This window comes from Quercus robur, chromosome 8 (assembly GCF_932294415.1).
Source record: "Quercus robur chromosome 8, dhQueRobu3.1, whole genome shotgun sequence".
NCBI lineage: Eukaryota > Viridiplantae > Streptophyta > Magnoliopsida > Fagales > Fagaceae > Quercus > Quercus robur.
The window spans coordinates 2,033,276-2,050,514 of record NC_065541.1 but is presented as its reverse complement, the minus strand read 5'-3'; the positions used below and the strand labels follow the sequence as shown (position 1 = coordinate 2,050,514).

Genomic DNA, 17,239 nt, shown 5'->3' with positions numbered 1-17,239 from the left:
CGAAGTACAACTTACACAAATCAAAGTTATTATGTGATTGTCCCAAAGTTTTAATTGCTTATTACACAAATACTTTTGAAAGAGAATAAATTGTTACATCAAGAATTTGAGAGCTTTTTATTTATACATCACTACTGGAAGATAACAATAATATATATTGTTGAAGATTAAAATTTTAACTTTATTATGTTCCTTCTTCTTTTTTTTTTCCTTCCCTATCCTCATTATATTTTTATAAGTTTTGAATCTAAAAAAGGCATTGATAAAATATGAAATATTTTCATTCTTTTTATGAATGTATTTGTTATAAGATTGAGAAAATAATTAATATGTGAACAACAACCAAAAAGAGGAAAAAAAAATCAATTTTTAATTAACAATAAAGAGAGGGTACAACTATGGGCCACAAACTAGCTTCTAATTTATTTTTTTCAATAATTCTAGGACAACAAATTATTCTACACACTTTACTACAATTGTCTTAGCTGATTATGAGTAATGAGTTCATATGAAAGTGAAAGTCGGTTAGTCACAGTTTCTACACTTAGGATAGTTTTGAAAAATGTGTGATAAATGTTGTGGTCTTAAATTTATTTATTTATTGTTTTTGGGTGAGCCACTTGCTCCCTCTCGATCTCCTAGGCTTTTCCTATGAATACAATAGGATTTGAACCCTGTAACATCTACTCCTTGACAAATGACAATTACTCATCATCATTGGGCTATAAGAAGGATTCAAACTTAAAGTTTTTTTATTTATTTTATTTTTATTTTTTTATGTTAAATTTTTAATGACAATAGATTTTACCTGCTAAATTAAAATTGAACCTACAGTTTCTAAAAAATAAATAAAAAAATAAAAACCATATTTTATATCCTATGTTGAACCAAACCGAGGCTCTTCAATGATGAAGTTCACAGTTGAAACCAACTTTCTGAGCCTGGTTGTGAATTTGAATCAAGTGTGGTGTACCTCATATTTGCTATAATCTAATCTTGGAATGTTGAAAACCCATTTGAAAAACAGTTCAACAACGCAGTAGGTTATAGGAGGTCAACTTGTTCCATTTTTAGCACGGTACATTTACATGACAGAGCAAAACCATACTACTTTGGTATTTGAATTATAAAGAATGCAAAGCCATTCTGTAAATTGACTATATTCTATTGAAAGGTTATCCTCTTGAAATGGATAAACCATACTACTTTCCATTATTGAAGGATGACCAATTATATGTATCATCCAAAGACACACCAAAACAGAGTTATAAAAGCAGAGGAAAGCAGAGTCTCTTTACCATCTCTATTCACAAAATTTTATTCTTTGGTTTTGTGACTAGAGTTGATAGAGAAAAAAAAATGATCCTTTCTTTTCTCCCCTCGCCTCTTTTATCCCTTGTGGTTTTCTTTCTGCTGCATACCACCACCAATGGCGCTAAAAAGGTAACAACATTTTGGTTTCTGATCAATGTTGTCATTCAAAGTTCTATGTTTTTTGTTTTCATGAAAAGGTTTTGATATTTTATGCATGTGAATAAAATTTCAAGTTCTAAATGTATGTCATTACCAGTATTGATCTGGGTATTTGATAGATTTCTATAACTGTTTCATCAATGGCCTTAATTTTTACATCTTGGTGCAGTCTTATGTTGTGTACATGGGAGCACAATCGCATCAATTTGATGCTTCATTGCAAGAACGTGACAGTGTGACAAATTCTCATTTAGACTTGCTTGGATCATTCGTAGGAAGGTATAAAATTTGATAACAGGTGTCCAGTATAACTTATGCTCCTCTTTCTTTTTTCTTTTTGGTCAATGTTGAATAAAAATGACAACTTTGTTATTTATAAATTTCTTGCACAGTACTTTGAAGGCTAAGGATGCAATCATTTACTCTTATACAAGACATATCAATGGTTTTGCTGCAATGCTTGATAAGAAAGAAGCAGCGGAGATTGCAAGTGAGGAATACAATCCAATTCAGTTCTCTGGATTCTTATATTGATGGCTCTGTTTTCCTCTGTTTTTGTCCCTGCTGCAAGCTAAATTTATGGCAATTGGGACTATATCTGACAATGGCTGTGTTTTCACTTGCAGAGGATCCAAAAGTAATGTCAGTCTTCCCAAACCTACCAAGAAAACTGAACACAACCCGGTCATGGGAATTTCTCGGGCTTCAGAAAGCTGGACAAATTCCTGATTCATCAGCATGGAAAGTGGGGAGGTTTGGTGAAAATGTAGTCATTGGAACCCTTGACACCGGTGAGTCTTATATTCTCTTTTTACTACAAGATTGATTTCTTTTCCTTTAACAAAGTGTGAAGAAATATGAAAATGTTGCATGCATGTTTCTAGTCCAACTAACTTCTTGTACAAGCCCTTTAAGTTGGCTATGATGAAAACCATATGCTTTGTATTACTGCTTTGACATGAACATATTTGACTCCAAACTTTTTTTATTAGATCACTTATCAGGTCAATTTTGATATATTTCAATCCAACTTATGATGTTTCTTAGTTGATTTGACCAACCAAATTTTATATATTTCAGATTGTAGTGTGTTGATCTCATGTTACAAAATATTGTATATTAGAGATTCATGGCATGTTTGTTTTTTAACAACCCATAGTACCAGATATATATATATATATATATATATAATAAATATAACTTTTGTATTATGGTTGTAACTCTCTATTAATTCCTCCATTGCTTAGGTCATCCACATTCACTTATTCTTATCTTTGCAACTTGATATTTGTTATCATTAACAATTTGCAACAGTTAGAATCACTAAAGAAATAAATCTCAATTATCCACATATGCAATATGTTCACGTGTATATAAAAAAAAAATACTTGTGCAAATTTTCCTATGTTAATTGCTATTTTGTTTTGACTACACCCTCTTTTTTCTATGGGATTGTGCTAGGTGCAGCTTCCAAGATACGGGGTTTGGTCCCGTCCCAGCCAAATGACATGGCATCTGTCAACCTGGCCATGAAGATGGAGTTCGTTGCAACAGGTCTTCTTTTTTCCCTCCACTTATGCCAATTTTCTCTAACAAATTTTGAATAGGAAATACCTCATCTGATTGTGTGTATTGCCTTAATGAGTTCATATTGAAAGAGTCTATGATTGCTATCAAGTAGATTACATTGATAACCGAAAAGAGACAGAATTTTGATTTTGATAACAGAAATGAGTTTGTAAATTTTGAAAAGCTATTGACAGAACAAAGGTGGTTCATTGTCACACTTGAAAACAAAGTATGTGCTAATTTAGCTTCATGGGAATTATCATGTCTTAAATGCTTAAGTAAATTTTCAAAGCAAAGAACCACATGGAATAGCTTCTAATGTAATATGACTAGATAGAAACTACCCTCTAGTCGTTCTTGTTAAGTCAATCTGGTATTTGCTTGTGTTTCTACTAAGAAAGGCTTCCTTATATGCTCTCTATTCTCATATGTTCACATTTGAATATGGCCCGGCTTCACCGTTTTTAATTGTTATGTATGCAGGAAGTTGATTGGAGTTCGGTACTTCAACAAAGGTTATGCTGCAGCATTAAAAACTCCTCTTCACAAATCCCTTAACTCCTCTTAACGAATCCGTTTTTAATGGCACACATACCTTATCTACCGCTGGTGGTAACTTTGTACCCAACGCTAGCATTCTTAACATTGGCAGTGGCACTGGATCAGGTGGATCACCAAGAGCCCGTGTGGCTGCCTACAAGGTCTGCTGGCCAGAAACCGAGACTACTGGCGGATGCTATGATGCAGATATCATGGCTGCCGTTGATGCTGCAATAAGTGATGGTGTTGATGTGCTCTCAATGTCTATTGGTGGCGCTGGTGGCACTGAATTTTTCAGGGATGGGATATCAATAAGTTCCTTCCATGCTGTTAAGAATAATATTGCTGTGGTTTGCTCAGCTGGCAATGATGGACCAACTCCGGAGACTGTATCAAATGCGTCTCCATGGATTTTAACAGTTGGGGCTAGTACAACAGACTGGAATTTTGCTAACTATGTTTCTCTTGGCAACAAGAAGCAAATCAAGGTATTGTGTATCTTATTTTTCACAGTCCATGTACAAAAATATTCAAGGGATTAGTTTCAGTATGCATATAACACGAAAGTGAGCTGTGGCTAGCTAAGTTCTGAGCTGTTTGCTTATTCAGCTATGCCCTTATATTGAATCTCCAACAATTAGATGATTCTCAATCCTACCATTTTTTTTTTCGATATAATGCATATTCAATAGAGCATTATTGATAAACTAGTTTTGGAAAAGACCAGGAATTTTTTAAATTTCCTCCAAATGCAACTTTTGACAAGAAATATATAAGTTATCCATATTCATTACATGAAAACGGTTGTAGTGACTTTCCTAATTTTCATTGTTAGGGAGTAAGTCTTTCAGCTTCAGGCGTGCCAGGTGGAAAGTTCTATCCGTTGATTAGTGCTGCAAATACCAATATTGCAAACGTATCCACCACATCCGCATAAGCACAACCACTCCATGTCCTCAATCTAACGCAAATATAATTTTGTGATACCAAATTGTATGATTACCTTTCTTCAATTCTCTACCATATAAAACTGAGGGTTTTTTTTTTTTTTTTTTTTTTTTTTTTTTTTTTTTTTCTAGTAGTCTGCTTTGTTCTGCTGGAAGTCTTGATCCCATAAAGGTGAGAGGCAAGATTGTGTTGTGTATACGAGGGGAGAATGCAAGAATTGCAAAGGGCGCTGAGAGTCTTAGGGCAGGTGCTGTTGGTATGATATTGGCTAATAATGTGACTGATGGGAATGATCTTTCAGCTGATCCTCATGTGCTACCTGCTTCACATATCAGCTATACTGACAGCCAAATTATATTTGCTTACCTTAACAGGATCAAGTACTTTTCTTTTTCACTTCTTACAGTCATTTTTGAACTAGTTAGACCCAAGATTATTTTCTAACAAGTTATAATTGTTATGAATGGATATTTCTTTGTAATAGGAACCCCACTGCTTACGTTACTGACGTAAAGACACTATTAGGAGAAAAGCCAGCACCATTTATGGCTGCATTCTCATCTAGGGGACCCAGTAACATTGAGCCAACAGTTCTCAAGGTCTGCAAAGCAATTCAATCTTCAACAATTTTTTTTTTTTGGGTATTATTTTCAAGTATACATCATGTGCAGATTCTCTAATGTGCTTAACTTTTTGCAACCTGATATCACTGGACCAGGAGTAAGCATACTTGCTACTTACACCAAAGCAGTAAGTCCCACTGAATTAGATAATGACAAACGCCGGTTTCCTTACTCTGTACTCTCTGGCACTTCCATGTCATGTCCTCATGTTGCTGGCATTGTTGGCCTTCTCAAAACACGGTACCCTCACTGGAGTCTGTTAGCTATCAAATCTGCAATCATGACTATAGGTAAACATTCTCTTTAAAGTTCATATTGCAAATCCTTCATGCTGTGAAGTCAGAGAAGTGTTGCACATTCTTGGTCACCACCTCTAATCTTTCCATTTCCATTTTCAACTCCAGGAAAAACCCGAGATAACACCAGGAAGTCAATTCTGGACTCATCCACTGTCGAAGCGACACCATTTGCCTATGGTTCAGGACATGTGAACCCAAACAGTGCAATGGATCCTGGACTCGTTTATGACGCAACCACTGAAGATTACTTGAACTTCTTATGTGCTCGTGGCTACAATGATACCATGATCCGATTATTTTCTCAGAAGCCTTATTAATGTCCCAGTACTTTCAGTATAGAGGACTTCAACTACCCTTCAATCGCAGTTCCTAACATCCAAGCACGCAATGTGACTCTTACTAGAACAGTAACTAACGTTGGTTCTCCAGGCACATACAATGTGCGTGTCAGGCAACCCTTTGCAGTTTTCGTCACAGTCAAACCTAGAGTTTCGGAGTTCATGACAACTAGTGAAAAGAAGACCTTCCAGGTTATTATTACGCCCAATTTTGCCAAATTGGGCACTAGAGCCGGCTATGTATTTGGATATCTGATTTGGTCAGACGGCAAGCACTCAGTCAGGAGTCCTATTGCTGTGAATCTTGCTAGCTAGAAATAAAAAATAGTTTAGTCCATTTTTTAGATGTTTTCGTTTGCTAGAGCCTACGGTGTTCTATGTTGAAAGAACAGAAATCGTCTTTTCTCTTGGACACAATAATTATGTAATCCTAGTTCTAGTTGAAAATGAAAACAAAAACATCAAGATGATTTGATTATTTGATTGCCTTCTGCAGGGGCGTAGCCAGGAATACATACTTGGGGGGGGCGGGTTGTAACAGAGATATACCAAATATAATTCTTAAGTCTATTGAATACAAAATTATTACGTATTTCCACAATTGTTTTTCGTTTGCTCATAATTCTTTTAGCTTTAAGAATATGACTCAATTAACCTGAAAAGAATTTTAAAAAATAAAATTTTAATTAGAAATTTTTGCTTAATTATATGAATGTTATTCATACTCAAGGAAAAAACAAAATTTTCACTATCATTTAAACAGTCAACCCATTTTTAATACAACTTTAATTAATAATAACCCCTCAAACAAAAACAAAAATAATTTAATTAATTTGTCTTTTATAATGTATTGGTTAATTTAATTATATAGCTTTAATTATTGTTGTTTAGCATAACAATAAACTATATTGCTTTAATTTATTTGCCATTAATTATAATGCTTTAATCCTAGTTGGTAATTACGCGTATGTTACACGTAAAATACGCGTACATACGTAACAATTTATAAAACTCTCGTTTGCCAATTCCTAAGAAATAGCCTTAAAAGAATGAAACACATATCCTTGGTTACAATTCCTAAAATATAGCAATAAGCAATTAAACAATTCCTAAAAAAAATGCAATAAATGATAGCTAATAATTTAATTATTAGCTTTTGAATAAATATTAATTATTATTTAATAATGTTGGTTTACACTGTAAACCAACACACTGACCATTGACCAACAAAAAGGAATAACCGGATAAAAAGACAAATTTATAAAGACAAACAGAAAAAAAAGTAAAAATCAACCAATGAAAGAGTGAGATGCTATTAAAGTTAAAGAATAAAAAGACTCAGACAGATTTCATTTCCATTTTTCCATTCGGTCATTCAATGAGAGAGAGAGAGAGAGAGAGACTGAGAGAGAGTCAGAGAGAAAAACCTTGAGGGAGGGCCGGACTGCCGGAGCCGAAGCGGAGGAAGCAACGAGTCAACGACAGATCTTCGATGAGTGATGACCGATCCACCGTCTGGCGTCTACGATCTACAAAAATTTCGTTTCATTTTTCATTTCAGTGACAGTGAGAGAGAAAAAGAGAGAAATACCTTGAGGGAGGGCCGGAGGGAGCACCGGAGCAGAGGCCGATCTCCGATCTGCGATGAGGGGCGAGCGACGACAGCGATGACGAGCGAGCTGCGGCGTCGCGGCGACGTGACCATGGTTTGCTGGGGTTTGGTTTTTATTTGTGTATTGAGGATTTTTTTTTAGATAAAAACCTCTGTCTCTCTATGTTCTCTGTGTTTCTCTCTGTGTTCTTTGTGTTTGGTTTGCTGTTGAGTTTGATTTGCTCTGTATAGGCAGTATTGGGCATTGGGGTATGCTTTCTCTGCCATCGATTTGATTTCTCTGCCAGCGACGTGATGGTTGGATTTTCTGATTCTCTGTAATTTTTTTTCTTTTTTTTTTTTTTTGGTTGAGAATGCGTGGGCTTGCCGTGAGCGAGCTACTGGGTTCACTGTGGGTAATATTCTCATTTATTGGAATAATATTCTCATTTATCATGAGGACTCATAAAGTTGTGACTTCAGCATATTTCCATTAAAATCTTTTTTTTTTTGGGTGGGCCATTTGGTCCCTCTCGATCTCCTAGGCTTTGCCTATGAATACGATAGGATTTAAACCCTGCAACAAATACTCCTTGACAAAATGACAAGTACTCATCGTCATTAGTCAAAATGTTAACTTAAGTTTTTAATTACAATCGATTTTACCTTCTTATTTGTGGATAGAATACAATAGATTTTACCTGTTACACAAAACTTGAACCTACAGTTTCTCAAAAAAAAAAAAAAAAAAAAAAAAAAAAAAACTATAACCCACATTTTATATACTATGTTGAACCAACCTGAAATTCTTCAATGATGAAGTTCATAGTTGAAACCAACTCTTTGAACCTAGTTGTGAATTTGAATGAAATGTGGTGTACCTCATATTTGCTGTAATCTAATCTTGGAATGTTAAAAACCTGTTTGAAAAATCATCATCAATATATATCTATGAGGACAAAGACTTAGGGTATTTGAGCTTCCAAAGCTTTTTCCAGCAAACATCAGTTTGTGGTTGGCATATCAGTGAGTTGGGTTGCAAGATGGTAGGAAGATTCAATGGAGAATTTTCCATTGAGGTTTGGTAACCATATAAGCTTGTATGGTCTTGGAGTGGGAGGATGGGGAGAGGAGATTTTGCGATTTGAGGGAAGGAAAAAAAGTAGAGAAGAGATGTGTTTTGAGTTTTTGATTTTCAGAGTTGGGGAGAATAGTTATAGCCTTATAGGGTTTGGTTTTTAGAATTGGGGAGAAATTTTAGCTGAAATTTTTGGGTATGAATGAGAGGTAGAAGCGTTACCCAATACGTTTTAGTATTTTATCTTTTTTTTTAGTTGAAAATTTTTTTTTTTAATAATGCTGATGTGTAAAATTGTGGAGAGCACAAAGGCTGCAGTTATATATATATATATATATATATATATAGATTTTTCAAATTTCTAACATAGCTTATGTACAAAATTATATCAATAAATATTATATGGGAAATAATATTTTTATGCTTCACCTTTTGTGTTCTTAATTAAGATTGTTTTGTTTTTTATTCTTTCTTGCAACTTTACTTTAAGTTGACGAATCATTATATTTCTTATAACTCTATTTTGGTTTAACACTTTTTGGTGTTGTGTTTTTTGAGTTCCCTATCACAAGTCCTCTCTCTCTCTCTCTCACTTACAGTTTTTGTTTAATTATTTTTTGAGTTAAAACTTAGTCATTTTAGAAGTGAGAATTTGAATATATATCAAAACACAATATTGGCTATGTATTTGAATGTGCCTATCAATTATTTGAGTAATATCAAGTGCAATTTTGTGATGAGTTTTGATTATAATGATAATCTCCTTTAAGAGAATGAGAAATTTGAATAATATATTTGAAACTTAAAAAGTTTAGTTGTAAAAAAAAAAAAAAAAATTATGAAACATAACGCACTATAACATAATTTAGAATAACATGGACCACTTAACATAAAAAGTTTAGAAATTGTTTAATTTTTTGTGAGAGTAAATTATCTTCAACAAATTTAGGAAAGAAAATTATACATTATATCAAAATTACAAAATATTATCTATTCCCACACATTGCGTGGGTCTGCAACTAGTATATTTAAAAGCAGAGACCTCACGTGAGAAAACATGAGGTTCTGCCAAGTGGCACATTGTATAACATTATTTTCATTTAGGCTTCCGCCTTATTTACATTTAGCATTTATGGTTTTTTTTTTTTTTTTTTTAAATGGGAAAAGGCAAAATTTTATATATATTTATAACTTATTGCTTTAAATAGATACGGATGGATGTAAAAAGTCATGAGAAATATAAGAATTAAGAAAACTTTTCAATTTTGTGCATAAAACTAAATACAATGTAGAATTGCAAGAGTCGGATTCAATGAATTAGATAAATATTATTTGTCTCCACATTTGTCTAATATAAATCCTCATTTTCATTGGACATAGAAATTAAACTTCCATAATTTTTCTCACAATATCTTTGGTTTTCTTTTTGAGAGTTATGTTAATTTTCAAAATATTATGTTCATTTTAAATATTTTGTTTAGATTTTATGTATGCATTTTTACTTATGTAGCATTGTAATGTATTTAGGGTCCGTTTATATACAATTTATTTTTGTTGAAACTAAAAATACTGTGACAAAATAATTTTTAAATGTGTTAATAATACCGTGTGACCCATTTTTAATGAAAAAGTTGCTGAAAAGTGATGTTTGTGGCTCCCATGAACAGTGCACGGACCCACTGATGTGCTTATTTTGTTGTGAACAGTCACAGGTTGAAAAGTCAAAAACAATGGCTAAAGAAAAAAAAAAAAAAAAAAAAAAAAAAGACGCAAACGCTGGCAAAATAATTCGGATCCGAACCGCACCTTAGGCTTATTTTTTCATATTATGTGCCGATGTATATTTTGGATATATCGTATGATGCATATACGTGGTAAGGATTTGTTTTTGGCTACTTTTAATTCAATTAAAATTTGTAGGTGATAATGTGAACTGTGTGATTTGGTGACATTTATTGGTTGCATGAATTAGAAGAATTTTCCACCAATGTATTTAGTTTTAGCAAAAAACTTCTTAGATTAACTATGACTAACAATAATAGTATTCATAAAATCAATAAAACATAAATAATTTCTTACAAAATTTATCAAAATAGACCGCCCATCGCGCAGGGTACCAGCTAGTAGTTCCAAAAGGCAGTAGGTAATAGGAGGTCATCTTGTTCCATTTTTAGCCCGGGTTAGAGTAATGGCGGTTACATTTACATCACAGACACAAAATGATAAGAAATTTTCTTTTCTCTTCCTAGTTCCTCCTCTTTTTGAGGCCAAAGAATTAGACAACAAAACTCAAAAACTCTTTTTTTCTTATTTTGAGAACACAAACACATCATTTCCAACCATATAACAACCGTACGTGTCATTTTTGGAAAAAAAAAGAATTTGGTATTTGAATAAAAAAGAATCGCAAAGTCATTCTGTCTAATTTTTTTTTTTCAGAAGCCCATTCTGTCTAAATTGACTATATTCAATTGAAAGGTTATCGTCTTGAAATGGCAAAACCATACTACTTTCCGTTATTGAAGGATGACCAGTTATTTGTATCATCCAAAAACAGAGCAAAACTGAGTTATAAAAGCAGAGGAAAGCAGAGTCTCTTTACTATCTCTAGCCACAAAATTTTATTCTTTGGTTTTGTGACTTGAGAGAGTTGATAGGGAAAAAAAATGGCCCTTTCTTTTCTACCCTCGCTTCTTTTATCCCTTGTTGTTTTCTTTCTTTTGCATACCACCACCAATGGCGCTAAAAAGGTAACAACATTTTGGTTTCTGATCAATGTTGTCATTCAAAGTTCTATGTTTTTTGTTTTCATGAAAAGGTTTTGATATTTTATGCATGTGAATAAAATTTCAAGTTCTAAATGTATGTCATTACCAGTATTGATTTGGGTATTTGATAGACTTCTATAACTGTTTCATCAATGGCCTTAATTTTTACATCTTGGTGCAGTCTTATATTGTGTACATGGGAGCACAATCGCATCTATTCGATGCTTCATTGCAAGAACTTGACAGTGTGACGAATTCTCATTTAGACTTGCTTGGATCATTCGTAGGAAGGTATAAAATTTGATAACAGGTGTCCTGTATAACTTATGTTCTTCTTTCTTTTTTCTTTTTGGTCAATGTTGAATAAAAATGACAACTTTGTTATTTATAAATTTCTTGCACAGTACTTTGAAGGCTAAGGATGCAATCATTTACTCTTATACAAGACATATCAATGGTTTTGCTGCAATGCTTGATGAGAAAGAAGCAACACAGATTGCAAGTGAGGAATACAATCTAATTCAGTTCTCTGGGATTTTTATATTGATGGCTTTGTTTTCCCCTGTTTCTGTCCCTGCTGCAAGCTAAATTTATGCAGTTGGGACCATATCTGACAATGGCTGTGTTTTCACTTGCAGAGGATCCAAAAGTAATATCAGTCTTCCCAAACCTACCAAGAAAACTGCACACAACCCGGTCATGGGAATTTCTTGGGCTTACTAAAGATGGACAAATTCCTGATTCATCAGCATGGAAAGCAGGGAGGTATGGTGAGGACGTAGTCATTGGAACCATTGACACCGGTGAGTCTTATATTCTCTTTTACTTCAAGATTGATTGCTTTTTCATTTCACAAAGTGTGAAGAAATATGAAAATGTTGCCTGCATGTTTCTAGCCCAACTAACTTCTTTGTACAAGCCCTTAAAGTTGGCTATGATGAAAACCATATGCTTTGCATTACTGCTTTGACATGAACATATTTGACTCCAAACTCTTTTTTATTAGATGAATTATCAGGTCAATTTTGATATATTTCAAACCAACGTATGACGTTTCTTAGTTGATTTGAACAACCCAATTTTATATTTTTCAGATTGAAGTGTGCTGATCTCACGTTACAAAATAATGTATATTAGAGATTCATGGCATGTTTGTTTTTTAACAACCCATAGTACTATATATATATATATATAATAAATATACCTTTTGTATTATGGTTGTAACTCTCTCTCTATTAATTCCTCCATTGCTTAGGTCATCCACATTCACTTATTCTTATCTTTGCAACTTGATATTTTTTATCATTAAAAATTGCAAGTGTGAATCACCAAAGAAATAAATCTCAATTATCAATAAATGCAATATGTTCGCATGTATATATAAAAAATATTTGTGCAAATTTTCCTATGTTAATTGCTATTTTGCTTTCACTTTTTATGGTTTGCCCTCTTTTTTCAATGGGATTGTGCCAGGTGCTTGGCCGGAATCAAAGAGCTTCCAAGATAAGGGGTATGGTCCCATCCCTGCCAAATGGCGTGGCATCTGTCAACCTGGCTATAAAGATGGCTTTCGTTGCAACAGGTCTTTTTTTTTCCCCTCCACTCATGCCAATTTTCTCTAACAAATTTTGAATAGGAAATACCTCATCCGATTGTGTGTATTGCCTTATGGGTTCATATTGAAAGATTTTATGAATACTATCAAGAAGTTTATGTTGATAACCAAAAAGAGACATAGTTTCGATTTCGATAACCAAATTGAATTCATAAATTTTGAAAAGCTATTGAAAGAGCAAAGGTGGTTCATTGTCACACTTGAAAACAAAGTGTGCTAATTTAGCTTCATGGGAATTATCATGTCTTAAATGCTTAAGTAAATTTTCAAAGAAAAGAACCACATGGAATGGCTTCTAATGTAATATGATTAGATAGAAATCACCCTCTAGTCATTCTTGTTAAGTCAATCTGGTATTTGCCTGCGTTTCTACAAAGAAAGGCTTCCTTATATGCTCTCTATTCTCGTATGTTCACATTTGAATATGGCCTGGCTTCACCGCTTTTAATTGTTATGTATGCAGGAAGTTGATTGGAGTTCGGTACTTCAACAAAGGTTATGCTGCAGCATTAAGAACTCCTCTTAACGAATCCCTTAACTCTGCTCGTGATCTGGAGGGCCATGGCACCCATACCTTATCTACCGCTGGTGGTAACTTTGTACCGCACACTAGCATTCTTAACATTGCCAATGGCACAGCTTCAGGTGGATCACCAAGAGCCCGTGTGGCTGCCTACAAGGTCTGCTGGCCAGAAACCGAGACTACTGGCGGGTGCTATGATGCAGATATCATGGCTGCCGTTGATGCGGCAATAAGTGATGGTGTTGATGTGCTCTCAATGTCTATTGGTGGCGTTGGTGGCACTGAATTTTTCAGGGATGGGGTATCAATAAGTTCCTTCCATGCTGTTAAGAATAATATTGCTGTGGTTTGCTCAGCTGGCAATTCTGGACCAATTCTGCAGACTGTAACAAATGTGGCTCCATGGATTTTCACAGTTGGGGCTAGTACAACAGACAGGAATCTTGCTAACTATGTTTCTCTTGGCAACAAGAAGCAAATCGAGGTATTGTGTATCTTATTTTTCACAGTCCATGTATAAAAATATTCTAGGGATTAATTTCAGTATGCGTATAACATGAAAGTGAGTTGTGGCTAGCCAAGTTCTGAGCTGTTTGCTTATTCAGCTATGCCCTTACATTGAATCTGCAACAATTATTTGATTCTTAATACTAAGGTGCTTTGCCTTTGGCGTTGCAGTTGGATAAGGTGATAAGGTGGGAGTTCAATGCTACCATTTTTTTTCCATATAATGCATATTCAAGAGAGCATTATTGATAAACTAGTTCTGGAAAAGACCAGGAATTTTTAAAAATTTCCTCCAAATGCAACTTTTGACAAGAAATATGTAATTTATCCGTATTCATTACATGAAAACAGTAGTAGTGACATTCCTAATTTTCATTGTTAGGGAGTAAGTCTTTCAGCTTTAGGTGTGCCAGGTGGAAAGTTCTATCCATTGATCAGTGCTGCAAATGCCAATATTGCAAACGTATCCACCACATCCGCGTAAGCACAACCACTCCATGTCCTCAATCTAACACAAATATAATTTTGTAATATCAAATTGTATGATTACCTTTCTTCAATTCTCTACCATATAAAATTGAGTTTTTTTTTTTTTTTTTTTTTTTTTTTTACAATACTTACTGGTAGTCTGCTTTGTAATGCTGGAAGTCTTGATCCCATAAAGGTGAAAGGCAAGATTGTGTTGTGTCTACGAGGGGAGAATGCAAGACTTGATAAGGGCAGTGAGTGTCTTAGGGCAGGTGCTGTAGGTATGATATTGGCTAATAATGTGACTGATGGGAATGATCTTTCAGCTGATCCTCATGTGCTACCTGCTTCACATATAAACTATATTGATGGCCAAATTATATTTGCTTACCTTAACAGAACCAAGTACTTATCTTTTTCACTTCTTACAATCATTTTTGAACTAGTTAGACCGAAGATTATTTTCTAACAAGTTATAATTGTTATGAATGGATATTTCTTTGTAATAGGAACCCCACTGCTTCCGTTACTGATGTAAAGACACTATTAGGAGTAAAGCCAGCCCCATTTATGGCTGCATTCTCATCTAGGGGACCCAGTAACATTGAGCCAACAATTCTCAAGGTCTGCAAAGCAATTCAATCTTCAACATTTTTTTTTTTTTTTGGGTATTATTTTCAAGTATACATCATGTGCAGATTCTCTTATGTGCTTAACTTTTTGTGTTAATTGCAGCCTGATATCACTGGACCAGGAGTGAGCATACTTGCTGCTTTCACCGAAGCAGTAAGTCCCACTGGATTAGATAATGACAAACGCCGGTTTCCTTACTCTATACTCTCTGGCACTTCCATGTCATGTCCTCATGTTGCTGGCATTGTTGGCCTTCTCAAAACACGGTACCCTCTCTGGAGTCCGTCAGCTATCAAATCTGCACTCATGACTACAGGTAAACATTCTTTTTAAGTTCATATTGCAAATCCTTCATGCTGAGAAGTCAGAGAAGCGTCCCACATTCTTGTTCACCACCTCTAATCTTTCCATTTCCATTTTCAACTCCAGCAAAAACCCGAGATAACACCAGGAAGTCAATTCTGGACTCATCCATTGCCAAGGCGACACCATTTGCCTATGGTTCAGGACATGTGAACCCAAACCGTGCAATGGACCCTGGACTCGTTTATGACACTACCACTGAAGATTACTTGAATTTCTTATGTGCTCGTGGCTACAATGATACCATGATCCGATTATTTTCTCAGAAGCCTTATTCATGTCCCGATACTTTCGGTCTAGAGGACTTCAACTACCCTTCAATCGCAGTTCCTAACATCCAAGCACGCAAGGTGACTCTTACTAGAACAGTAACTAACGTTGGTTCTCCAGGCACATACAAAGTGCGTGTTAGGCAACCCTTTGCAGTTTTTGTCACTGTCAAACCTAGTGTTTTGGAGTTCAAGACAACTGGTGAAAAGAAGACCTTCCAGGTTATTATTACGCCCAATTTTGCCAAATTAGGCACTAGAGCCGGCTATGTATTTGGAGATATGATTTGGTCAGACGGCAAGCACTCAGTTAGGAGTCCTATTGCAGTGAATCTTGCTAGCTAGAAATAAAAAAATAGGACCATTTTTTAGATGTTTTCATTTGCTAGAGCCTACGGTGTTCTATGTTGAAAGAACAGAATTCATCTTTCCTCTTGGACACAATAATTATGTAATCCTAGTTCTAGTGAAAATGAAAACAGAAACATCAAGATGATTTGATTATTTGCTTGCCTTCAGTATCTTATGCATCTTTCTTGTTCCTTCAAAGTGCATCACCGCGTGTAAACCCCAAAATGTTGGCTTATTGGAATAATACTCTCATTCATCATGATGACTCATAAAGTTGTACTAATTGTGATTACTCTCCAATAGGCTGCTCTAGACCGTGTATATGACATTCCATGAAACTTCACATGGCATTAGTTTATAGTCAGAACTTGCAAGTCTTTATTAATTACGAAGCAAACGTTCCCTTCCTTAAGGACATCCAATAAAATTAGAATGCTACTAACAACTAACAAGTTAATTTAACAAGCTATAAGGCTGACTGGTACAACTTTATTGGTAAAGTTGTGATTTCAGCATATTTCCATTAAAAACTTTTTTATTTTTGGGTGGGCCATTTGGTCCCTCTCGATCTCCTAGGCCTTGCATATGAATACGAGAGGATTTAAACCCTGTAACATCTACTACTTGACAAATGACAAGTACTCATCATCATTAGCCTAAGAAGGATTCAAACTATTCATCAAAAAAAGAAGGATTCCAAATTATAGTTTATTTTATTTTTTATGTTGACTTAAGTTTTTAATTACAACAGATTTTACCTTTTTATTTTGTGGATAGGATACAATAGATTTTACCTGTTAAACTTTTTTTTTTTTTTTTTTTTTTTTTTTTTTTTTTTTTTGAGGAAGACTTGTTAAACTAAACTTGAACCTACAGTTTCTCAAAAAAAAAAAAAAAAACCTATAATGATGAAGTTCACAGTGGAAACCAACTCTTTGAACCTAGTTGTGAATTTGAATGAAATGTGGTGTACCTCATATTTGCCGTAATCTAATCTTGGAATGTTGAAAACTCGTTTGAAAAATCATCATCAATATATATATATATATATATATCTAAAAGATGAAGTATAACATTTATTGTTGCTACGCTCCAGTTGAGTCATATCAGCGTCCACGTCATTATCCTATTTCTTTCTAATTTTTTTATAATAATTTTTTAACATTTACTTTTTTTTTTTTTAATATTTACACTTTTTCCAACTTTTCTCCCTCCCTTACCTTTTCATCTCCTTACCACCTTTTACTTTAATATCACTCTTCATCTTCCCTTATTTTGTCTCT

General features: G+C 34.3%; 1 protein-coding gene and 1 pseudogene across 1 annotated transcript; both read left to right on the top strand.

Moving 5' to 3' along the window:
* The first annotated feature begins 1,088 nt into the window (after positions 1-1,088).
* LOC126694044 (subtilisin-like protease SBT5.4) lies at positions 1,089-6,105 on the top strand (annotated as a pseudogene).
* A 5,020-nt stretch (positions 6,106-11,125) lies between these two features.
* LOC126694042 (subtilisin-like protease SBT5.4) lies at positions 11,126-16,018 on the top strand. The gene is made up of 11 exons (XM_050390068.1): positions 11,126-11,209; positions 11,409-11,518; positions 11,632-11,729; positions 11,866-12,030; positions 12,701-12,809; positions 13,306-13,849; positions 14,255-14,352; positions 14,500-14,745; positions 14,850-14,964; positions 15,076-15,289; positions 15,403-16,018. Exons 1-11 carry the CDS (start codon positions 11,126-11,128, stop codon positions 15,948-15,950), a joined length of 2,331 nt encoding a protein of 776 aa, XP_050246025.1. The 3' UTR covers positions 15,951-16,018.
* The last annotated feature ends 1,221 nt before the right edge of the window (positions 16,019-17,239 follow it).

Coding starts and splice junctions, on each gene's coding strand:
- LOC126694042 (XM_050390068.1), top strand. CDS start 11,126: ATGGCCCTTTCTTTTCTACCCTCGCTTCTTTTATCCCTTGTTGTTTTC. Junction 11,519..11,631: donor CTTGGATCATTCGTAGGAAG/GTATAAAATTTG, acceptor TTTCTTGCACAG/TACTTTGAAGGCTAAGGATG. Junction 15,290..15,402: donor ATCTGCACTCATGACTACAG/GTAAACATTCTT, acceptor TTTCAACTCCAG/CAAAAACCCGAGATAACACC.